This window comes from Chrysemys picta, chromosome 2 (genome assembly GCF_011386835.1).
Source record: "Chrysemys picta bellii isolate R12L10 chromosome 2, ASM1138683v2, whole genome shotgun sequence".
Taxonomy (NCBI): domain Eukaryota; kingdom Metazoa; phylum Chordata; order Testudines; family Emydidae; genus Chrysemys; species Chrysemys picta.
The window spans coordinates 42,398,236-42,420,064 of NC_088792.1; the positions used below are offsets into that span (position 1 = coordinate 42,398,236).

Sequence of the window (21,829 nt, forward strand, 5' to 3'; positions counted from 1 at the left end):
CGGAACACCCTTGCCCTGCTCCCTGCCCCGCCCCTTCTCCGAGGCCCCGCCCCCACTCACTCCATCCCCCCTCCCTTCGTTGCTCGCTCTCCCCCACCCTCACTCACTTTCACCAGGGTGGGGCAGGGGCTTGGGGTGCGGTAATGGCTCGGGCTGGAGGTGTAGGCTCTGGGGAGGGGCCAGGGATGAGAGGTTCGGAGTGTGGGAGGGGGCTCAGGGCTCGGGCAGGGAGTTGGGGTGCAGGAGGGGGTGTGGGCTCCAGGAGGGAGTTTGGGAGGGGGTTCCGACCTGGGGCAGGGGGTTGGAGTGTGGCAGGGAGGTCAGGGTGCAGGTTCCAGCTGGGCAGCGCTTACCTCAGGCAGCTCCCGGAAGCCGACAGCATGTCTGGCTCCTAGGTGGAGTGGCCGGAGGACTCTGCATGCTGACCATGCCTGCAAGTGCTCCCATTGGCCATGGTTCCCTGCGCCTAGGAGTCGGCCATGCCGACCACTTCCGGGAGCCACACGGAGCCAGGACAGGCAGGGAGCCTGTGGGAGACCCACATCCCAAAAAAGCTGATAGCCTTGTGGTTAGGCTATTCACCTGGCCTGTTGGGGGGACCACAGTTCAAGACCTTGCTCTACCTGAGCTCCACCGCGTTGTCTAGGGGTTTTGTGCTTGGGGGATCTCTAGCCCCTTGTTCGTGGAATCTCTCCCTTTCCCTATCTTGGACTTTCTCTCTCCCTCCTGGGAAGGGGCCCTAGTCTGTACCCACTACCACGGGATAAGGCAGGCCCTTTACTACCCTGACCTGTTGTCACTTAAACCAGCCCTGAATCTCAAGGGGCACCTGGGCAATAGGGTATTGCCTCCAATCCCTGTGGGCACATTCTATATCTATCTTCACACTGGGACTCCACCAGTGCAGCCTCACCAGCTTCCTTTGTATCAGAGAGCAGGCTGAGGCTGAGTCCACCAGGCCTCGCTGGGGTTTCCTCACCATCATCACTGGAATGGTGGACGGCTTCTGCCACTTTCCCTGCTCTCCAGCGTTTGCCCAGCCACAAAACTCCACCCACCCACAATCCATGTGTGGGCAGTCCCCCTTCTTGTATCCTGGTCATCCATATTGCCAGCAGACCTCTGGTCGGGACCACGGGGGAACCCCTCAGTTGTCCTCCCATTTGTTTTTCAGGCCTTTCCCAGGAGGGGTTTCTCTGGGCCTTCTCCCAGTCTCCATGCCCCTGCTCAGCCATCCCTCCTTCCTGGGGAAGTCCATCTCCATATACTCCTCTGTAAGTTTTTACAGCTGCCTCAACCATATTCAGTTGGTGCCTCCTCACCCACACCTTTATGTTCTCGGGGAGGCCCTGTAAGAATTGTTCTAGGATGAGCGTATCTATGATCTCCCGCACTGTCTGGGCATCTGGTCTCAGCCAGCAGGTGGCCTAGTCCATTAACTTTGAGGCAAATGCCCGTGGCCGCAACACCCCATCCACCTCACTGCCCAGAACTTCTGGCAGTACTTCTACACTGACAGCCCCACCCAATCCAGGATGGCTGCCTTCACTACTTCATAATTCCTGGCCTGCTGTTCACTTAGGCCCATGTAGGCCACTGGGCTTCGCCAGCTAAGAAGGGAGCCAGTCACAGGGCCCAGGTTGCCCTGTCCCATCCAACCCCAGTAGCTACCCACTCAGATGTGCCTAGGAAGGTGTCAGGTTCATCTGTCAGGCCCATTTTACATAGTCCTAGCCCTGGCGCCCGAACACCATCCACTCCCATGGGACTGACAACTTTCTGCAGGAACTGCTATTGGATGCTGGTCTGCTTCTAAATGAAGTCCTGCAGGCTCTTCTGCTGTTCTGCCTGCCAGGTGAGAAAGGCCTGTCTATCCAGCTGGTAGGCTTGCTGAAAACTTTGTATTGTCTTCTGCACCTCCTCCTGCTGCTTGACCAGCCATTGCAGGGTCTCCTCCATCTCCGGGCTACCAAACACTTGCTGCTGGCACAGGAGATCCTGAACAAGCTCTCACGTGTAGCAAAATGAGGTAGGGCTCCTTTGGCTTCTGCCAGGTTCACAAAGTCACGCCGAGACCCTGGGTTTAGTAACCACTGGTGCACTTTATTCTCAGGCTTGTTCCCATCACTGTTTCACCATGTATCAGTAACCCTTCACCATCAGGAGGCAGGGGAGTACTACAACCCTGCTTCCATTCCCTGCCTTTTCCCTTTCCTCCTGCTCTCTCCTGGCTTCCTTTCCCTGAGGCTTTTATGCAGCCCCAGACTAATTAGGTAGCAGCTGTCTCCACCTCCCCAATTAGGGCTAGGTTATCTCCACCCCACTCTAATTTGTTCCCCCTAATGAGGAGCAGGCATGACAGAGGGCTGAATCTGCAACCCTTTGCCCAGCACCCTGTCACAAGGAGTTAATCCCATTGTGTACACTCTGAAAACTTGGGACGTTTAAATTTGCTGCAATTGATTTGTGCCTCCTTGGGAAGTTGCTTATCCTCTTGGTGCCTCAATTTCCTCGTATGTTAAAAATTATACTTATTTCACGGGGAGTTAAGGAGTTATAAGGAGTAAGCCACCATGTGAAGTGCTTTGAGATCCTTGGATGGAAAGTGTACATTTATTATTATTATAGTACTCTGTGAAGTATATGTATATGTAATACTCAATAAGTTCCATTGAATGTATTCTGCTAACACTTCTGTATTTCACATCCTTTTCAGCCCAGGCACTCTCCACTGGAACTTGTGCTTATGATGGAGTGAAAATTTTCAGAGGTACCAGGGTAACTCCCTACCCGGTCACCACAATGTGTGGTACTGAAATCCCGAGGCCTGTCAGTTCCTTTGGGTCTATGCTCCTCAACTTCTACACTGATTCTCATATAGTAGGCCTTGGATTCCTGGCAACATACAGAATAATCCGTGAGTAGCCACAGCAATCCGCTTTGGTGGGTAAAAGTAATCAGATTTGAGTGAGTAAATGTCGGCTGCCTCTTCTGCATGTCCACATAGGGGACAGCAAGTGCAACACTGGAGAGGAGCCATTTTGCCCTGCTGTGGGTTTCCCTTAGATGGGCAAAGTTCACACTCCCCATATTCTCTGCAAAGAGGGTTTTTAGGAGTAGGGCCTGGGAGTGAGCAGTATGTTTTATCATGTACTGCCTGTGACCTGACTATCCCATCTATCAGGCACTCTAATCTCCCCCTTTACAGGGATTATCTACATAAGGGGCTCTGAATGGGGCCAACTCAGAATCTGAGACCACATGAGTGTTCTAAAGCCATCTGCTCCACAAAAACAATAGGGTCTGAGTTGCACTGTGAAGTTTTATTTTAAAATGATACTCCAAAGATGTCACTAGTTAATTTACCTGAAGAAAAATTGTTTTTACATGCAGGAGGATGGCAAAAAATAACGCTCTGAGCCTGATTCTGAAATTATACCAAGACCCTTTTACACCACACTGGCAGTGTAATGGAGTCTTAATGTGGGCTCAGTTATATTTATACCTACTTCTAGAGACAGCCTAAAGGGGCCCTAGTGTCAGTGAGAATCAGGCTCTAAACACGTTTTTCCTTTCAATGTACATACTCCACAAATACATACCATGATTCACATCAGATCTCAATTTCTTTTAAAGAGGAAGTGGGTATTAGGAAAGAGAAATGAATATAGGAAGTTCTCCCTACTGCACCAATATAGTAAATCCTAACTGATTCTATTTTCAAGATAAATTGAACTATCATCTGGTTTTTGAAAAATGATTTCATTTGCACCAGCAAAGCACATGTAAGAGCGTGCTGTTAACAGCTGTGAAATTTCCCTCATTACCTTCCTCCTCTGAACAAGAGCCACAACAAAATGTATAAAGTGAAGTAGTTTTGTTTAAAATGAATCGCCCCAGTAGCCACAGGCTAGACAGAATGGCACTGAAGGATAACAGTGTGCATTTACTCATGAAAAGACCTTCATAACTCACTCAAGTTGGCTGTGGCTATGCAACTTGTGACTTCTGACATTTAAGAAGTATAACTATGGCCTTATTAGCTTGTTGCTCCGTACAACGCAGATTCTAGCAATTAACATTCCTCTTCCTTCTAGTTGTATTGTTTGCTGAAAGAGAAATGAAAAGGCTTTCCTCTGCTTGCCTAGCATGAATGCTGCTTTTTAATTCACTTAGCTTTTGTCTCTTATTTGTCAAAGTTCCAGTGTACAGTGTTCAGCAGCCCCCCTACCTGAGCTATGAATGTGGAATGAGGGGCTGTGCATTCAACAGCCTTCATGGGCTTGGCTTTGCGAAGGTGGTGGCTGCCTGGAGCAATGGCTAGTCCTTTAGAACTTGAGAAGCTGTGTGTGGGTTTGGGCTATTTGTCGGCAGGGCATAGGGAAGCCAGGGCCATGTTAAGATTATAAAATAAAGAGTATGAGTAGGCAGTGAGGGTTTCAGCTGGTTTTGCACAGGATTTGTTCCCTCAAGCAGTGACGTTGGGAACAAACATCAGGCCACATCCTGACCTTAGCAGCATCTGTGGTGTGAAATTCACAGGAGCACCTTCATCCCACTGTTGCAGATGCTTAAGTCCACCCTGTTCTGAAGCAGCTTGGTTGCATATACAGAACCACCCAGTCATAGCCCCTCCCCAACAGCACAGTCTGTGACGCCACCCACTGCCGGATAGGGAGCCGATGTCAGAGGTAGTACTGAATTAATGCAATGCCTCAGCAGAAGGGAGAGGACAGATTCCTCCCAGCTGACTGATAGCTGGGGAGACACTTGATGAAATGTATAGCTTAGGGATTTCTTTCCCACCCCTAACCAGCTGAAGAATCCCAAGGGGAGAGGAGGTAAAGGAAATAGTCCCACAGTGACTGGTATGGTTCCTCCCCTCCCCACCCTTCTAGAGCTGAGTGGGATTCACTACTCCACAACAATTCCTCAGCTCCAGCAGGAAGGAGATAGTGAAGGTATGAATAGGGGCAGGGACTATCTAAGAGGAGATGGAGTGAAATCCTGACCCCATTTAAGTTAATGGTAAAACTCCCACGGAGTTCAAAGGAACAAAGAATACACCCATTTCCCAAATTCTCTAGCCACCAAGTAGCAACACAAAAGCTACTGCAGAGCAGGTGCAGACCCATTCCTGAAGATGCACCTGGTTCACAACCAGCTTATATAGGTTCATGGTGCTTATCCCTTCCTTCCTTCATGTCTTATAAGACAGGGTCAGGATTTTGCCTGTCTGTTATTGCACAAGCATGGTAACAGTGGGGGGAAATGTAGCAGATAAATACAACTGTGTCACTAGGATACTGCCAAAATCATAAGAGTTCATTTTACATTTCAGGGTGGTATAAACTTCCACAATCAACTCTGCTTAGCATGGCGAGGATCTTGTCTTGCCTGTATCTAGATAGTAAAATTATCCCCCTTTCTTCACGATACTCTCACATTTGGCATCTGGTTTATATTCAGATATTAACTGATCTCTGCTTCCTCTTTTTGCTTTCATTGCAGCTTGTGGTGGCCTTTTCAATCGTTCCTCTGGCACAGTCAGCAGCCCTGCCCATTCATTTAGTGATTATCACAACAATATGAACTGCTCATACCACATTACAGTTGGAAACAACAAAGTCGTGGCACTCAAGTATGTAATCCAAGTTCAGCGTCTCATTAAGAGGGACAGAAAGGTCTCTGGTTCTGATTTTTAAAAAAGTATTCTGGTAAAGAGTCATTATATATTCTCTTTTCCAACAGAGAACTTGAAGTGGAACTAAGAAATGTCCATGTAAAGCAGTAAAGCAGACCTTATTATCCCCATAAAAAACAAACTTGTTGAAAACTGTTTTACAAACCGTCAGTTAGTTATTATTAGTAAGATATCACTGTGATTTTAGCTTCCCACAGTGGCTTGCAAAGGGACTAAATCATCACATTCACTCACTGAGCCAAACTTCACCAATTGGCTGCTTTGGAGTAGTTACGAGCTTATGAATAATGTAAATTAAAATCCTCTTTTGGAAACTAGTGACCTTATTTCCTTAAACCCCAGATAATAGTCCCTTCCCAGAAATGGCATAATTTAAAAAAAGATGTAACAGCCACAAAATATTGCAGTTTAAAACTTCCGAAACAAAATAATTCTGTGTTTTAATGATATTAAAGCTTAATTTATAGCATTGAGAGAGGAAGGAATTATGAAAAGGCTGAGTATGAATAGAATACATTTGCCCTGCTAAGTAGCATGCTGGCTTGGGGGCTGATTCTGGATTACATGTAATCCAAAGTGCCCACAGAAGCTGATGGTTGGTTTGGCTGTTTGCATAAATGAGTGAGGATACTGATTCTCAAAGAATATGCAAGGTCTGCATAGTGCATAATGAAGATACCCATGTTGATGCATGTTGTGTTATCAAGTTTCACTTCAAGCTTGTCTTGTGAGTATAACTGGCCTTGACAGAAATGGGGTCACTAATATCTAATCTTTTTTTAAACTCTCTTTCCTGAAGGGCACCTGCCCATGCTTATTCCTGGGTGAAAAACTGATTTTTCAATTTGATAGAAGTTCTGGAAGAAAATCAGTTTGGGTTCGAATCATGTCTGAATTTTTTTGGAATCTTTTGGTGAATCGAAAAAGTCCATCGGGGTCAAAGGCTTTGTTCAGCCCAAAATGTTTTGTTTCCAAACATTTTTACAGTGCTAGATTCACAAACCAGGAGGAGGTGTGTCCCCTGCCCCATATTCTATACCCTCGAAAACCAATTAGTGTCAAATTCACTCACCCACCCTATGCTTGGCTCTGGCCATTACTATTAATACCTCATTTCCACAAGCACCAAAAACCACCCAACATCTGAATAAAAACAAAACTGCGATAATGTAACCCCCTACCTTGTATCTTACAGATTCAATGCCTTCCACCTTGAAGCTTCCTCCTCTTGTTACAAAGATTATGTGGCTGTATATGATGGCTCAAACATCTACGCTCCACTCCTTGGCAAATTCTGCGGCTCAGAACCTCCTCCAACTCTTAAGAGCTCCAGCAATGACTTGCTCCTGGTATTTAAGACTGATTTCTTTGAAGTAGCTGGAGGCTGGAAAGCATCTTTCAGAGAGACAGTAGGTAAGAATACTATCCCATCAAATACTCCCTGTTATCTGATGGCAAGCCATGTCCTCTGGTGAGCAGCTGTTGTAGCCTCTGGCGACAAGAAGGGGCTCTCAGTAGTACAAGTGTTGTTGTAGCCATGTTGGTCCCAGGATATGAGAGGGACAGTGTGGGTGAGGTGACCTGAAGAAGAGCCTTGTGGAGTTCAAAAGCTTGTCTCTCTCTCCAACAGAAGTTGATCCCATAAAAGATATTTCCTCACCCACCTTCTCTCTCTAGTAGTCTAAGTAGACAAGGGTGGACATAGCCCGCCTTTCACTGCAGCGTGTAGCTATGCATGCCGCCACAAGGATAGACATAGCCTTAATTTAATTCTTACCTACCTCATAAAATGCACAGTTGTCCCTTGAGTAGCAGACAGGGCTTTGGAGCAGAGCCCGGAGCGGTGGAGCTGCAGGTTTTTGCCTGGAGCTGGAGTGGAGCTGGAGCACAGCTCCAAAGCCTGGTGGCAGAAGGCATAGTAGCACCCACATCCCCCTCTTTTGGAGGACTTTATGGACGGACACTGGCATAGCAGCTGGGCTCTAATTCTGAAGCAGGAGGCTAGTGGTAGCCTGAAGATAGACATCCTCCCTTCCTCTCCTCCCCTTGCAGCACTGCCTCCCTCCCCAGCCCCCCCTCCCCCGCCCCCCCACAATGCTTCATACCTTTTTAAAATAAAATAAATCAGTGAAGCCCCAACAAATCATTTCACTGACCACCCCCAATCCTTCCGCGAGCCCAGCACATAGTTCTGTCATCATAATGGAACAAATTGGTTATGTGAGCAAAGTACTGTTTTTATGGGCACCCTAGACTGTGCTAAGGGCAGTTCTTGATTCTTGCCTTGACCAGATACTTAAATTTTAAAGTCCGTCTCACTGCCTAGTCTGAAAGGTGATCTTTCTGTAACATCTGAATCGTTGGTAGTGATAAGTTATAAATGATTATCATCTTTAAACTGCCTTAATATAATATCCAGTATTTTGTTGCCTAATTAATTCATTCTGTGGATGAAAAAAGGCATAATGGCCGTGTTTATATAGCATGCACTCAGACACTCCAGAATGAAAGGCCTTGTGGTAGGATAAACATAGCCTTTAGCAGAGCCATTGAGCCCCCACAGCAAATAGCTGTTTTTCATTTGCTACAGTCTAAGTATTTAGGGATAAGGAGTATAAGTGGCACCATATCCTTGCCAAACATAGTATTCCCAGAGAACCTCATGGCCATTACTGTTATTAACTCTTCTTAGCTTTAGTCTAGTAATCGCTACAGAAAAGTTTAAAATCTGCCTTGTGGACTGTTCTCTCATGTATTCCATCAAATGTGCGTCTGCTAATGTTGTTTCGCATAGTGCTCTCTGTGAAAATCTATTAAGTACCAGGCATGCTTGGTCTCTACTCTTGTGGGTCTGTGCTTCAAAGATGAGATCAACAGGGACTCCCAAAGCTGTCAGCCTTTGAGGACTGTCTCAGTCCTCAGACTAGCAGGTGGTCTAAAGTTTCTTCAGGCATTGACTGTAGATCAGTGGTTTTAACCCTTTTTTCATTTGCACACTCCCAAAAATTTTCAAATGGAGGTGCAGACCCCTTTAGAAATCTTAGTCATAGTCTGCAGACCCCCAGGGGTCTGTGGACCATAGGTTGAAAACCACTGTTCTGTGTAATGATAAAGTTTTGTGGACCCTTAGACGTAGTCTGCGGACTCCCAGCAGTCCGCAAACCATAATTTGGAAACTACTGCTCTAGATTTACCTGTATGAGATTCTGCTCAAAGATACAGTGAAAGATGGCCAAACTTTCAGTGGTTCTGCACAAACCTTGATTGTTTCCCCAGGGGAGGATGAGCCTTATATTAATTTAAAAAAAAATCTTTGAGGTTATTTCTGGAGGGAGACCTACCCAGCTCCAGGAACTAAAGGAATGGAGCTATATAGGAGTGAAATAGATCTTCATTTAATGTATGTGGGGAGGGGTGTGTGTGCATGCAGAAATATATATATGGGGGTGTACACACACACATATATATGCATATATTGTGGCAAGGCACCTCCTTCGCATTGTTGGCCTCAGAATTTCTCCTTCAGGGAGAAGGGGTCTGGAGTAAATCAGTCCTACTCTGTAGGGTTTTTATTCTTCACTCTGGTTTATTTTTCAGTATGTTTACAAGTTGGACCTCAAGGTAGAGCCAAGTAGTTCTCAGAAGGAAAAAACTATATAAAAATGCTCAACACAAAAAAGGATACCTTTCCCTGCCCCTTCTTCAGGGTGTTGCCTTATTACACTGGCTTAGAATCATAGAATATCAGGGTTGGAAGGGACCTCAGGAGGTCATCTAGTCCAACATCCTGCTCAAAGCAGGACCAATTCCCAACTAAATCATCCCAGCCAGGGCTTTCTCAAGCCTGACCTTAAAAACCTCTAAGGAAGGAGATTCCACCACCTCCCTAGGTAACCCATTACAGAGCTTCACCACCCTCCTAGTGAAAAAGTTTTTCCTAATATCCAACCTAAACCTCCCCCACTGCAATTTGAGACCATGACTCCTTGTTCTGTCATCTGGTACCACTGAGAACAGTCTAGCTCCATCCTCTTTGGAACCCCCTTTCAGGTAGTTGAAAGCAGCTATCAAATCCCCCCTCATTCTTCTCTTCTGGAGACTAAACAATCCCAGTTCTCTCAGCCTCTCCTCATAAGTCATGTGCTCCATACCCCTAATCATTTTTGTTGCCCTCCGCTGGACTCTTTCCAATTTTTCCACATCCTTCTTGTAGCGTGGGGCCCAAAACTGGACACAGTACTCCAGATGAGGCCTCACCAATGTCAAATAGAGGGGAATGATTACGTCCCTCGATCTGCTGGCAATGCCCCTACTTATACAGCCCAAAACGCTGTTAGCCTTCTTGGCAACAAGGGCACACTGTTGACTCATATCCAGCTTCTCGTCCACTGTAACCCCTAGGTCCTTTTCTGCAGAACTGCTTCCTAGCCATTCGGTCCCTAGTCCATAACAGTGCATGGGATTCTTCCGTCCTAAGTGCAGGACTCTGCACTTGTCCTTGTTGAACCTCATCAGGTTTCTTTTGGCCCAATCCTCTAGGTCCCTCTGTATCCTATCCCTACTCTCCAGCATATCTACTACTCCTCCCAGTTTAGTGTCATCTGCAAACTTGCTGAGAGTGCAGTCCATGCCATCCTCCAGATCATTAATGAAGATATTGAACAAAACCGGCCCCAGGATCGACCCCTGGGGCACACCACTTGAAACCGGCTGCCAATTAGACATGGAGCCATTGATCACTACCCGTTGAGCCCGACGATCTAGCCAGCTTTCTATCCACCTTATAGTCTGGTATAGACACCATTTATCCAGCCCATACTTCTTTAACTTGCTGGCAAGAATATTGTGGGAGACCGTATCAAAAGCTTTGCTAAAGTCAAGGAATAACACATCCACTGCTTTCCCCTCATCCACAGAGTCAGTTATCTCCTCATAGAAGGCAATTAGGTTAGTCAGGCATGACTTGCCCTTGGTGAATCCATGCTGACTGTTTCTGATCACTTTCCTCTCCTCTAAGTGCTTCAGAATTGATTCCTTGAGGACCTGCTCCATGATTTTTCCAGGGGTTTCTGGTGGCCATTCCTTTACTAAACAGCTGTTAACTTGGTGGTTTTTCTTATAAGGAGGAGAAACAGCCTTCCATCCAGGAGAAGCCTTTTCTCTCTGCTGTAACTGGCTTCTTATCCCTCCTTCTCTTCTCTCACATGAAGAGGGGTTTTTAAAGGTCATTGGCGGTCCTTAATTGGACTCCGGTGTCTCTAATTAATCTGAGGTAACCTTTTTAGTTTATAGAAAAAAAAGGCCTTCAACATTCTGGGGCTTTTATATCTGCCTTCCACAACCCTTTTATATCTGTCAGGTGTGATTTTGTCATAATATGTAATGTGTATGTTGAGAGTGGTTTTTGGTTTTATATTTCTTTCTTGTTTTCCCCCCTTCCTGTGGGAAGCAAGCTACAAGGAGTGAGTCATAGGGTATTTACACAGGATTCTGAAAATCTCATGCTGGTGGAAAGGGGCCAAGAAATAGAAAATCATATATATAAAAATTTTAAAGAGTCACAATCCTGTAAACCATTACAGCTTGGCTGGGCTGATGCATAGCTCCAGGAAACTTTGCAACACATCTTTGTAATCTGAGCATAAAGAATTATGCTTAAAAATTGAGACAGTAAAGCCACAAACACCAGAGAGCTTTTTATTTTAAATTAGTCTTTAAAGTAACCCCTTCATGTCTGAAAAAAACCATATGGGTTTGTAGGAATACAAAAACAGTATCTCTACAACAGCAAATGCAATCAGAGGGCAATTTTATGACTGCAAATTACTGAGTGATATCTGTAGAGCAACTGCAAACATAAATCTCTATTACTCTACAAGGAGTACATTATTCTGTGGCTATATTAGAGATGCACAACTGGATAATGTAATTATTGTGCTCTGTTTAATGTTGTTGGTGACCCTGATTATGTCTTGGAAGGAGGTGAGTAGAAACCATAAACTCAGTTGCAGAAAACCAAACTTAGCTTATTTCCTTTCTACATAAGCTCTTTAAATTTCATTGCTGATTAGGCTTCTCTTAGGGATGGTGCCAAAAACTAGGGTTATCTGTAGTTCATCCTTTGTGAATTTTATAGAAAGGTGGTCAATTTGCTCACTGAAGGGGGAGGGCAATGAAGGGAGGATCAGTAAGTAAGTGTGTAACTCACAAAAACATTGCAGGACATACGAAAACTAGGCATCATTGGAGCTAAAGCCTGAAAATTGAGAAAAACGGCACTATTTAGTTAAAGCAATTAATTCACATCACTGATGCTGCACCCTCTTCAAGGGTTGAATTCTTTCCACCAGGCACAATCTACCGTGAAAAACAAATCACCAAAAATCATTCATTAGTATTAATTTGGCAGGACAACAATGCTTAATCTATTCTTTAAAATGTATTTCTTTAGAAATAAGCTACTGTATGTTTGATGCTACATTGTCAAGCAACCACATCACAAACTACAATCTTTGTCAAAAATATTTTTGTGATCTAACACATTTGGATAAGGAGAATACAAAGCACTCATTACAACCCTGTGTGCTTATGACTAATTTGGTGTGCATTCCACCATTATGATTGCCTTGGTGGTTATGTTACTCATCTAACTAGAGATGGTCCCAAACCAACCCCCCTCGATGCAAACATAGCTGGTATTGGTGATGGGGGGGATGGCTTCAGACACTTATCTTTGATGTAGATCTGAATTTCACAGATTGGTCCTTTCACTATGATGGACCAAATTAAAACCCAGAATCAAAGCCTCTTAACACTGGGGATGGTTCATAATTTGGATTCAGATCTTGATGTTGTGGTTCACACTCATCTGTACTGTGATGGGCTGGACATGCTGTCATGTTAAAAGCATGAATTGAGCTGAGTGGAAGAGCCCAGCCTGTAGGGACTGTCAACATGCCAGAACTGTAGGAAGGAATGGACAGCTTGGCTCCTTCTGTTGCCTTAGTTAAGTTCTTTTACCTTCCTGTCTTAGTTTCTGGCCCTTAAAACGAGGATAGCGACATTTCCCTGTGTCACAGAATGAGTGCTTGTCTCTTCAGTGGCTGGGGGTGATAAACCAATCAGAGGCTAAGGGGTTTGGTTCAGATGAGATGCTTCTGGGAGGAAGAGTTTGGGTTTCTCCCACATTGAGAAGTGAGGACTGTGTGCACTGTAGCTGTGATTGGACCAATGGTCCCTTATGTATCCACCCCCTGCAAAAGGGGAAGACTTGACCTGTTCAGGTGAACCCTGCTGTAAAGGGGACTTTCCACATTTACTATGTAGCATACTGGGACAGTGGGGACTATTTGTGTTTAATTTCCTTTTCTAAGTGATAACTGTAGTTTTTGCGTAGCAAGGAATGAACCCCTGAAAACCGTTCCTTGCTCTGTTGAGAAAGGAAGTTGTTTATTTAAGACACCATTGCAGCAGTTCTTGATCTTTTCCATACTGGGGCTCCCCTTTCCATTTCAGGGTGCTGCTCTCCCCTGGCACCTCCTTTCCATCTAGCAGGGACACAACCCTCCTATTTAGCAATATGGGGAGAGTGGGGTGAATATGATCCCCCTGGCACCTATTTGTGATCCCTCTTGGGGTCACGAGAACTCATGCCCTACTGTATTTTCCTTTTTAAATAATTGACCCCTATGCAATGGGTTGTACAAGCAACCCTATTTAATAGCTTATAATGATTTCTGCCCAGCAGCTTATCTGTCTTGTTCTCTGTCCTCCTCTACACACCCTGACTGTCTTAGTTCTGACAGTAAATACAATGTTCTAAATGACCAAAAGGAGAATTTTAGCAGCTTTCTGAAGGTGTGCCTTTCTCTTCAGAGCGGGGTTTTGCAGCAGCATTAACATTCTTAAGGCACAGTGCTGCCCAGGGTTGTGTGGATATGCTGGGAAATGCATGTGACAATGTAGGGAGCTTCTCCTTCCCCTGCAACTTAGTGCTGTTTTGGATGGAGAAGGGAGGAAGAGAAGGGGCAGCAAAAATTCCTGTTCATTCTCTATATCCCCAAGAGGTTATAGTCTTACTTAGCTTGGGGACATGGCTAGGCCTCTGTCTTCCCATTGTTTATGGAATCATCAGTAGCAGCTGGTAGAAGTACAGATGGCCTCCTTGTAAAGGACCAGCATGATGTACAACAGAATGCATTTTCCTCCTCACCACCTTTAGCAGACCAAGTTCCCAGAGATTACTTTACTCTCTGCCAGCAAGCTCTGTCAGGAGTCCACTATATTCACTGCTGCTTCCACCCTGCCCAACGTTTTTCCTTGAAGACCACACAGATTTTTATAATCCTAATAAATATTTTTAGGAATGGATAATAATTTAAAAACAAAGTAATGGGGAGTAAGACTTTAGAAGGAACACAGAATACAAAATCTTCTCCTTTGATCTAAATGCAATTCCCTGCTCTATGCATCCTAGTAATTTAGTAAACAACCTAATAATCTATATAACCTTTCCTTCCTGCCAAAATAATCTGTGGCCCCACTTTCATAACATAACTCAGTATTACCCCTTGGTGTCTTTTTTCATTTGTTTCCCATATGTTTACTCTGTTAAGTATGTATTAAATTACCTTTTCTTATTTGAAATAAAATATACCAGCAAGGTATTTGCTAAAAGGCTTATGGTTATGGAGGTATTTCCCTTAATTGAATGCAAATTTATTTTCACAATATAGTGAAAATTGGCCCAGTAGAATTTGTGCCAGCCTTTTTACTCCCCTATTTTTTATTGTCAACACAAAACCTTGGAACATACAGTTTTAAACCCAAATTCTGCCCTTTGAATTGGGTTGCCAGTCCTTCAGGATTGCCCCGGAGTCTCCAGGAATACGTCCAGCCTAAATTGGGAATCCTACCTTTGAGATGTGTGTATGTTTCTCAGGTTCCCACTGGCTTCAATTTGTAAGTACCATGGCTCTGATTTTCAGAGGTGCTGTGCACCTCCAGCTCCTGTTGACATCACTTGGAGTTTTGATTACTCAGCACCTCTGAAGATTGGGCCCCATATGTGCACTTTAATATAGCTATAAAATAACTATAAAATATAGCTACCGGACTGTGCAATTAAGTGTCATTTATACTCTGTATAAATCATTTCTTTTCTCTGACGCTAATAACATAATTTATTGCACTGACTTATATAAAATTATTTTAGTAACATCTTGTCACTGGCACTGCTGATCTGCAGTGACAGTTAAATCCTGTCAGGCACAGATTAGCAAAGATAAATCTCAGATTTATAGTGAAAAGTTTTAAAGGGGAAATATTTTCTCTCTTGAACAAATAAATCTCAAAAGCATATGTCTTTGACCATAGCAAGTGAAAACTCTTGCTGAATTTGGCCTACCTTCTCATATCTCCAATAAAACTGCAGTGCTTGGCACAGATTTCACAATTCATTTGGTTCAGTTAGACTTTTATCACAAGATATCAAGGTGGACATACAGTGTGATTCTGTAGGGAGAGACTCAGAAAGAGAGAGAGTAGAGATCTGAGCTGAGAAGCTGAACCATAACGTACACAGCAGTTTTGCTTCACAGAAGTTCTTACAAAACATTTTCTTGAGGGATGGGAATTGATCCTCAAGCATTTGCACCAAATATCACTTTGTGTGTTGGATTTGAACAAACCCCAAATCCCAACCTGAAGCTCTGATGAAACCACTGAGTTTCACCAGGTTCTGTGTTGAGACCATGCCAAACATTTCAATACAATGTTATACTTTTGTTCAGGCAAGCTCAAATGGGTCACAGAACTTCCAAGGCATATGTAACAAAACCCGAACTCATGCACATTTTGTGTGTTTGGGGTTTAATTGTGTGAACACTTCACATAGCTCTACTTAGAAGCATTTAGAAACCCAGTGGTGGCTTTGGGTCTGATGTTGTTTCTATCAAATTCAATGGCAAAACTCTCACTGATTTCAAAGATAGCAAGATCCAGTCTTCTATCCTGTGTAAGGATGAGCTTGGTCTCTAATATATTGTCCTCGTTAAGTCCCCTCTCAGTACCAAATATATTTTCCAAAATGAAAAAGGTAGTTTTACACACACACACATGCACAAGAATCCAAGTAATGTGGAGTAATCCCAATACCCACCTATTTGCTAAATTTCCCACCATGGCTGACATTGTTATTAAATTAAAAAAAAAAAAAAAAGCTTCATAGAGCTGGATTCATTCTGAAGCTACTGCTACCACTGGTGCACCTGTTCATCACTGAGGCCACAATCCTACCACTGATTCCTTGTGCATGTACCTGGGGTCAAGATACAGTCCCATCTACTTCACTGACACTCCGCACATGGACCTGTCTGTACAGATCCAGTTGCAGGATCAGAGCAATTAGATATTACAATGATAAGTGCAATACAAAAACCAAAAACAGATCATCTGGACTCCCCTGGTTGTTACAGTCCTGTTAATGTCCTTTTAATACTAACTGATTTTGCAAATGAGGCATTGCTTTTGTGTTTATTTGTTCAATGTTACTGTTGGTCTAGATATTATCCCAATTACAGTTTTGAAATACACTTCGTATAGATACAGAAATACACCATGCCATGTTCAATATGGTTCATTGCAATGTCAGTTATACTTTATATTAAGGGTAGACTTATAAATCATTTATAAAGAGCTAACATCATTAATATAAGTTTTACTAATTAGTCAGTCAATTGTTATAGATTGTTGCAATGTCCAGCAGGTCAATATCTTGCTTATAACAGGGGTATGTTTGCCCCTAGGGGTACTCAGAGGTCTTCTAGGGGGTACATCAACTCATCTAGATATTTGTCTAGTTTTACAACAGGCTACATAAAAACTACTAGCAAAGTCAGCACAAATTAAAATTTCATACAATGATTTGATTATACTGCTCTATATACTATACATTGAAATGTAAGTACAATATTTATATTCCAATTGATTTATTTTATAATTCTATGGTAAAAAATGAGAAAGAAAGCAATTTTTCAGTAATAGTGTGCAGTGACACTTTTGTATTTTTATGTCTGATTTTTTAAGCAAGTAATTTTGAAGTGAGGTGAAACTAGGGATACAAAAGACAAGTCAGCCTCCTGAAAGGAGTACAGTAGCCTGGAAAGGTTGAGAACCACTGATTTATAACACCTCCTGATGTACTTATAACACAGACAAATCATGTCTGTAACATGCTTATAATATCTATTCACAGTGTATTAACTCTTTCTACTCTGTTTATAAATATACCCTTGTTACTGCAATATGTGTGAAGAAATAACTATTCACAAGCTTGCATTGGTGAGACAGCTGAATAAGTTTAGCAGTCTGTTGCACTGTTAGAATACATTCTTTAAATGTGTTTGAAGCACACGTAGTTGTCCTTTAGCTCAATAGTACATACACCTCTCAGAAATGCCAGCTATTTAAGAACTATACCATTTCTTCTCTCAAAACAAAACAAACCCCAAAATGTTCAGCATGCACAAATGGCTCCATGCTGGGCAGATGAGAAAAGGAGAAGCGGACAGTTAAAGAACAAATTACTGGCTGCTCAAAAAGAATGGGCAGCTGAAAAATCCCTCATGGACATATGTGATTGGTCATCAATAGCAACTTTGTAATGATGAGGCGGGAGGCCCAAAAGAGCGAGAATTCAGACACCTAGGGCAGATCCTCAGCAGATATAAAACTTGTCACTGCTCCATTGAACTGAAGAAAAACCTACCATAGATAAATAGCTTTTCAACAAGTAGTGCTCTGCGTTTTGCTTGATGCAGGCTACTTGACATCGTGGCTTGTTTCCACTTCAGGTATCCATGTAAGTTGTTATAATATTCTGTAAATTTCTCCATTTATCTCAAATCTGTTTGAGCAGACTAAGCATTATAAATACTAGTGATGAAAAGCTGTTTTATTAACTGCAAAATACATCTTTCTTAATTTATCCCCTCACAAGTGCCACATCAGCTATTCTAGCCAGCATTAATTTACTGTAATAAGAGTGTAGGGTCTGTTTTCCTCTTTGTGTCAGTGCATTTCATACTGTATACCCATGGCTAGTTGCTTTTCCATTATTCATCTTTTGCTATCATGGGACTTCTTTTTGCTACCAGCACCAGGCTCAATGAAGTACACCACCATAAGGCCCAAAGTTCCTGGCTCCCAGTGTAGCACAAATAAATGGAAGCTAATAACTGTGGGAAAAGATGGCTCTAACTATTACTGAGGACTAGCGTGTTAGCAAATCTGACAACTGTGAGTGCTGTGTGAGTCAGTCTATCTTCTATGATCACTCAGGACTCAATCCCATTGGCTTCCGTGGGACTACCTACTTGCTTAAAATTGAGTATGTCCTTAAGTGCTTTGGTAGATCAGGGCCAAAGTACTTAGCCTCTTGCAGGATCAAGCCCTAATAAACTTTATTTCAAAAGAGTATATTTATCCTGAAAAAGTACTAACAGTGAGAAGGAAGTAGCAAAGCAACACCCCATCCCACAAGCACTCTCCCGTCTGATGATTTAGTCTTCCTAAGTATCTTTTTTGACTCATAATTAATTGGTCCCATTTCCCCTCTCTTTGTTCTAAAGTTCTGCATTAGAAATGCAGTTACTTTAGGACTCACCCAAATGTGTGATTCTTTACTACACAAAGCTGGATTAGATCCAACTAATCCTTGTCTTTTTCATTCTGTTCCCATTATAAATGTTCCCTATTCATTACTAGTGATAAAGAAGACTCCAGTGTCTCAGTGGGATAGGATTTTTTTTTTAATCAACTTCTGTTTGCGTGGAGTTTTCCCAGCTTCAGTTGGAACAGCAGGATGACTTTTATCCTTAGTCACACTGGTTTAATTATTGCAGTCTTGCAGAACTCTTGCCTCTAGCACACGGATACTGATGCAATACTGATGACTGGAGGCTGATTTTACTCCAGAACTATCCTTTTGTAACACTAGCTCAGGCGGTGCCTAGATTTATATGCTTGGAAATGTATCAGTGTGTCAAGGTTAAGAGATCTGCTGTCAGAAAGAAAGCATATTTTACACATGTAAATGAGATTCTGGATCTAAGTATGTTTGTTGCTTAGCCACAAAAAGTAAATTATTTTGCTTATCTTACTGTTGTAAAAGCATTCATTGTGGGAGATGATAGACTGTTATTGCCCATCTTGCAAAATTTTCAGGCATTCTTTATGATACTCTAGCAAAAGCATTAGCAATTCCTACTATATTCCAGTGTGTGAGTTAGATAATCAAACAAGAATCCCCAAAGAGATCAGAGAAAGACGCATGATTTTAACAAGCTGGTCAATTTTAACTACTGCCTTGTGAACCGGTCCAGCACCAGGAAACTAGAATATAGAACAGATGCAAGCAAATGTCCCTGCAAATATTCTGTACTTTTTACTTGGGTTGGGAATGGATTAGAAGTTGTTAAAGGTGTGTCCAATCTACTGGATAATCATCTCTGTCTAAAAGCCACCTGACTTAGCATGTTTTAATAAATAATAGGGACAAATTTTCAAATCTGGGTAACTAAAGTTAAGGACAAAGATTATAAATATCTAATTAAAAGTGGCCTGATTTTCAAAGGTGCTGTGCAGCTGCAAGTCCTCCTGAAATTCAGCACTTCTGAAAATCAGGCCGTGTCTTATCCTGTGCCTGCGTATAGATCGCATAATTCACGTTAGGCACCCAGATCTGAAAATCTGGGCAAGAGTGTACTAACTCCACCTACATGGGGGAAGGGTGTCATTAGCTAGATTTTCAATGTCAAACTGCCCCCTACTGTCCAAGAATTCTTTCAAGAGGATGGATAAAAAGTCCATTTGAAAGAACTACAGCTTTTCCCACACTTTACATAAGAAACTGAGCAGCTGGTAAGAATTATATTGAAGTGTCTTTTAGCCACTATGCTTCTATTGTTTTTCTGTCCTCTACCTCCCTGCTTCCTTTTCAAAAAGCTTTTTAAAGGACAGTGTTTTCAAAAGTGATTAGTAACGGATGCTCACTGAGAGGCACCTTACTGGGGCCTGATCATCAGGAAGGGCTGAGCACCCACCCTCTGAAAATCAAGTTCCTTTAAGGTGTCTCTAACTAAGAACTCAAAACCTGAGGCACCAAGAATAACTAGTCTCTTTTGAAAACCATGGTTTCCATTCCTGTTCTTATTTCTCTAGCAGCTTCTTTGGAGACTGGGAAGGTCAGACTGTCTTATCAAGCAGTCAGATAATATCCTCTCAGGCTAAGCAGATGGTTTCAAATATGTCTTTATTTACTATATTCATATTGGGTAACATGTACAGAAGTACCTAAATGACTTAGGAGCACTTGACAATTTGACCCATGACATCATTATTCTATACCTTCCCTAGATTTTGTTCATTCATAGGAATTTTATTAGATACTCCTTTATTACTAAAGCATATCAGAGAAATATGTATGGAATAAACCAGACGTACTGTATGTGTCAATCGCTTGTCCTTCTTAAATCAGTCTGCCATACCTGATCGTGATTCACATTTAGATAGCGCTCTTTGTGTTCAAAGCAAGCACTTTAATCATTCAAATAGTCCACATAATAGCTTTGTTTGGTAGGCAATTAAATATTATTGTGAATGACAGAAAAATATGGGATGTGAAATTAAAATAAGGTTTCAACTGTAAGTAACTATCAGGCCTTATTTAATTATTTCTGCTTGTTTAACAGGGCCTCAGCATGGCTGTGGTGGTTATTTGACAAATTCAAGTTACAGCTTTGGCTCTCCAGACTCTGACATGGATGGCACATATGACAAAAACTTGGAATGTGTGTGGATCATTGCTGCATCTGTAAACAAGTTGATCAACCTCACCTTCACCTCATTTGTTCTTGAAGCACGATCTTCTCAAACATGCAGATATGATTATGTCAATGTAAGACAATCGTATTCTAATCTAATCATGACATATATAAACTACTTTGTTCAATATGTTGGATCAAAGAATTAAAATTTAATCAGTAGAGGGAGATCTTCTTCACAAAGAAATTAAATTGCTTGTTTTTGAAAATGAAAGTTCTTCAGTATGATAAATTATTGAAGGACTGAAGGTGAAATCCAGGCCTCTGGGAAGTCAAGGGGAATTTTGCCATTGACTTCAATGGGGATAGGTTTCACTTTCAGGATTTAACTGAATTGTAAGTAAATGTGTAGCCTACTTAATATATAAAATGCCACAAACAAAATAGGACTTATACTGCAGACAAAGTCAAATACTTTAAAAGAACACTTGAAGAATTACTTTATCCTACCAAACTGTTTGAAAGCACTTCTTATTTTAAAACTTATGAAAAGGTAAATCCAGATAATGGATCCTCATGTCTTGACTCCATTCTGTTGTATATGAGTGCATAGTAGGCAGGACACATAGCAGGACGTTCTGAAATGCTGGTGCCCAGCATCAAGTTGGGTATACTGTAGATCTGGTCAAGAATTTTCCACCAAAATATTTTTGATGGAAAATTGCTTTTCAATTAAATGGACACTTTTGAGTTTTCATCAAAAAATGAACTCCCCCACCCCAACCAAAAAGTTTGAATTTTTGGCTGCTTTCTTGAATTAGGGATCTAAAATAATTAGATTACACTTTTTAAGATAATTAGCTTATTTGAAGATGTGAACTATGATAATCAGCAATTTTTAGTGAAAGCCCAAGAGCATCTTCCTTTCTTGTAATGGGAGGAAAGGGTCTTAAAACTGTAAAGTCAAATAAGGGTTCAGAGAACTAGACTTTTGTTAATCTATTTATGAATATGTTTATATTTAATAGCACAAGTGCCAAAAATATTAGTGAGGTATCCAGTGTTTTCTCCCCTTTTAGCTGTATGATGGAGATAATGAAAATGCCAATTTAGCTGGCACATTTTGTGGGTCCATTTTGCCAGCTCCATTTCTTTCTACCAATAACTTCTTGATGGTGAAGTTTGTCACAGATAGTTCTGTGCAAAGGGCTGGTTTCAATGCTACCTACGCCGTTGTGGATCGTAAGTATTTTATTTATTTATTTAGTTTATTTATTTATTTACCCCAAAGAGAAATGTGTAG

General features: G+C 42.2%; 1 protein-coding gene across 1 annotated transcript in view; it reads left to right on the plus strand.

Moving 5' to 3' along the window:
• Nucleotides 1-21,829, plus strand: part of CUBN (cubilin) — a 211,110-nt gene that overhangs the window by 179,598 nt on the left and 9,683 nt on the right. Inside the window, exons 57-61 of the mRNA XM_005282453.3 lie at nucleotides 2,717-2,917; nucleotides 5,512-5,641; nucleotides 6,900-7,117; nucleotides 20,455-20,660; nucleotides 21,606-21,768. Of these exons, the coding sequence (XP_005282510.2) occupies nucleotides 2,717-2,917; nucleotides 5,512-5,641; nucleotides 6,900-7,117; nucleotides 20,455-20,660; nucleotides 21,606-21,768 (918 nt within the window). The remainder of the gene's footprint in view (nucleotides 1-2,716; nucleotides 2,918-5,511; nucleotides 5,642-6,899; nucleotides 7,118-20,454; nucleotides 20,661-21,605; nucleotides 21,769-21,829) is intronic.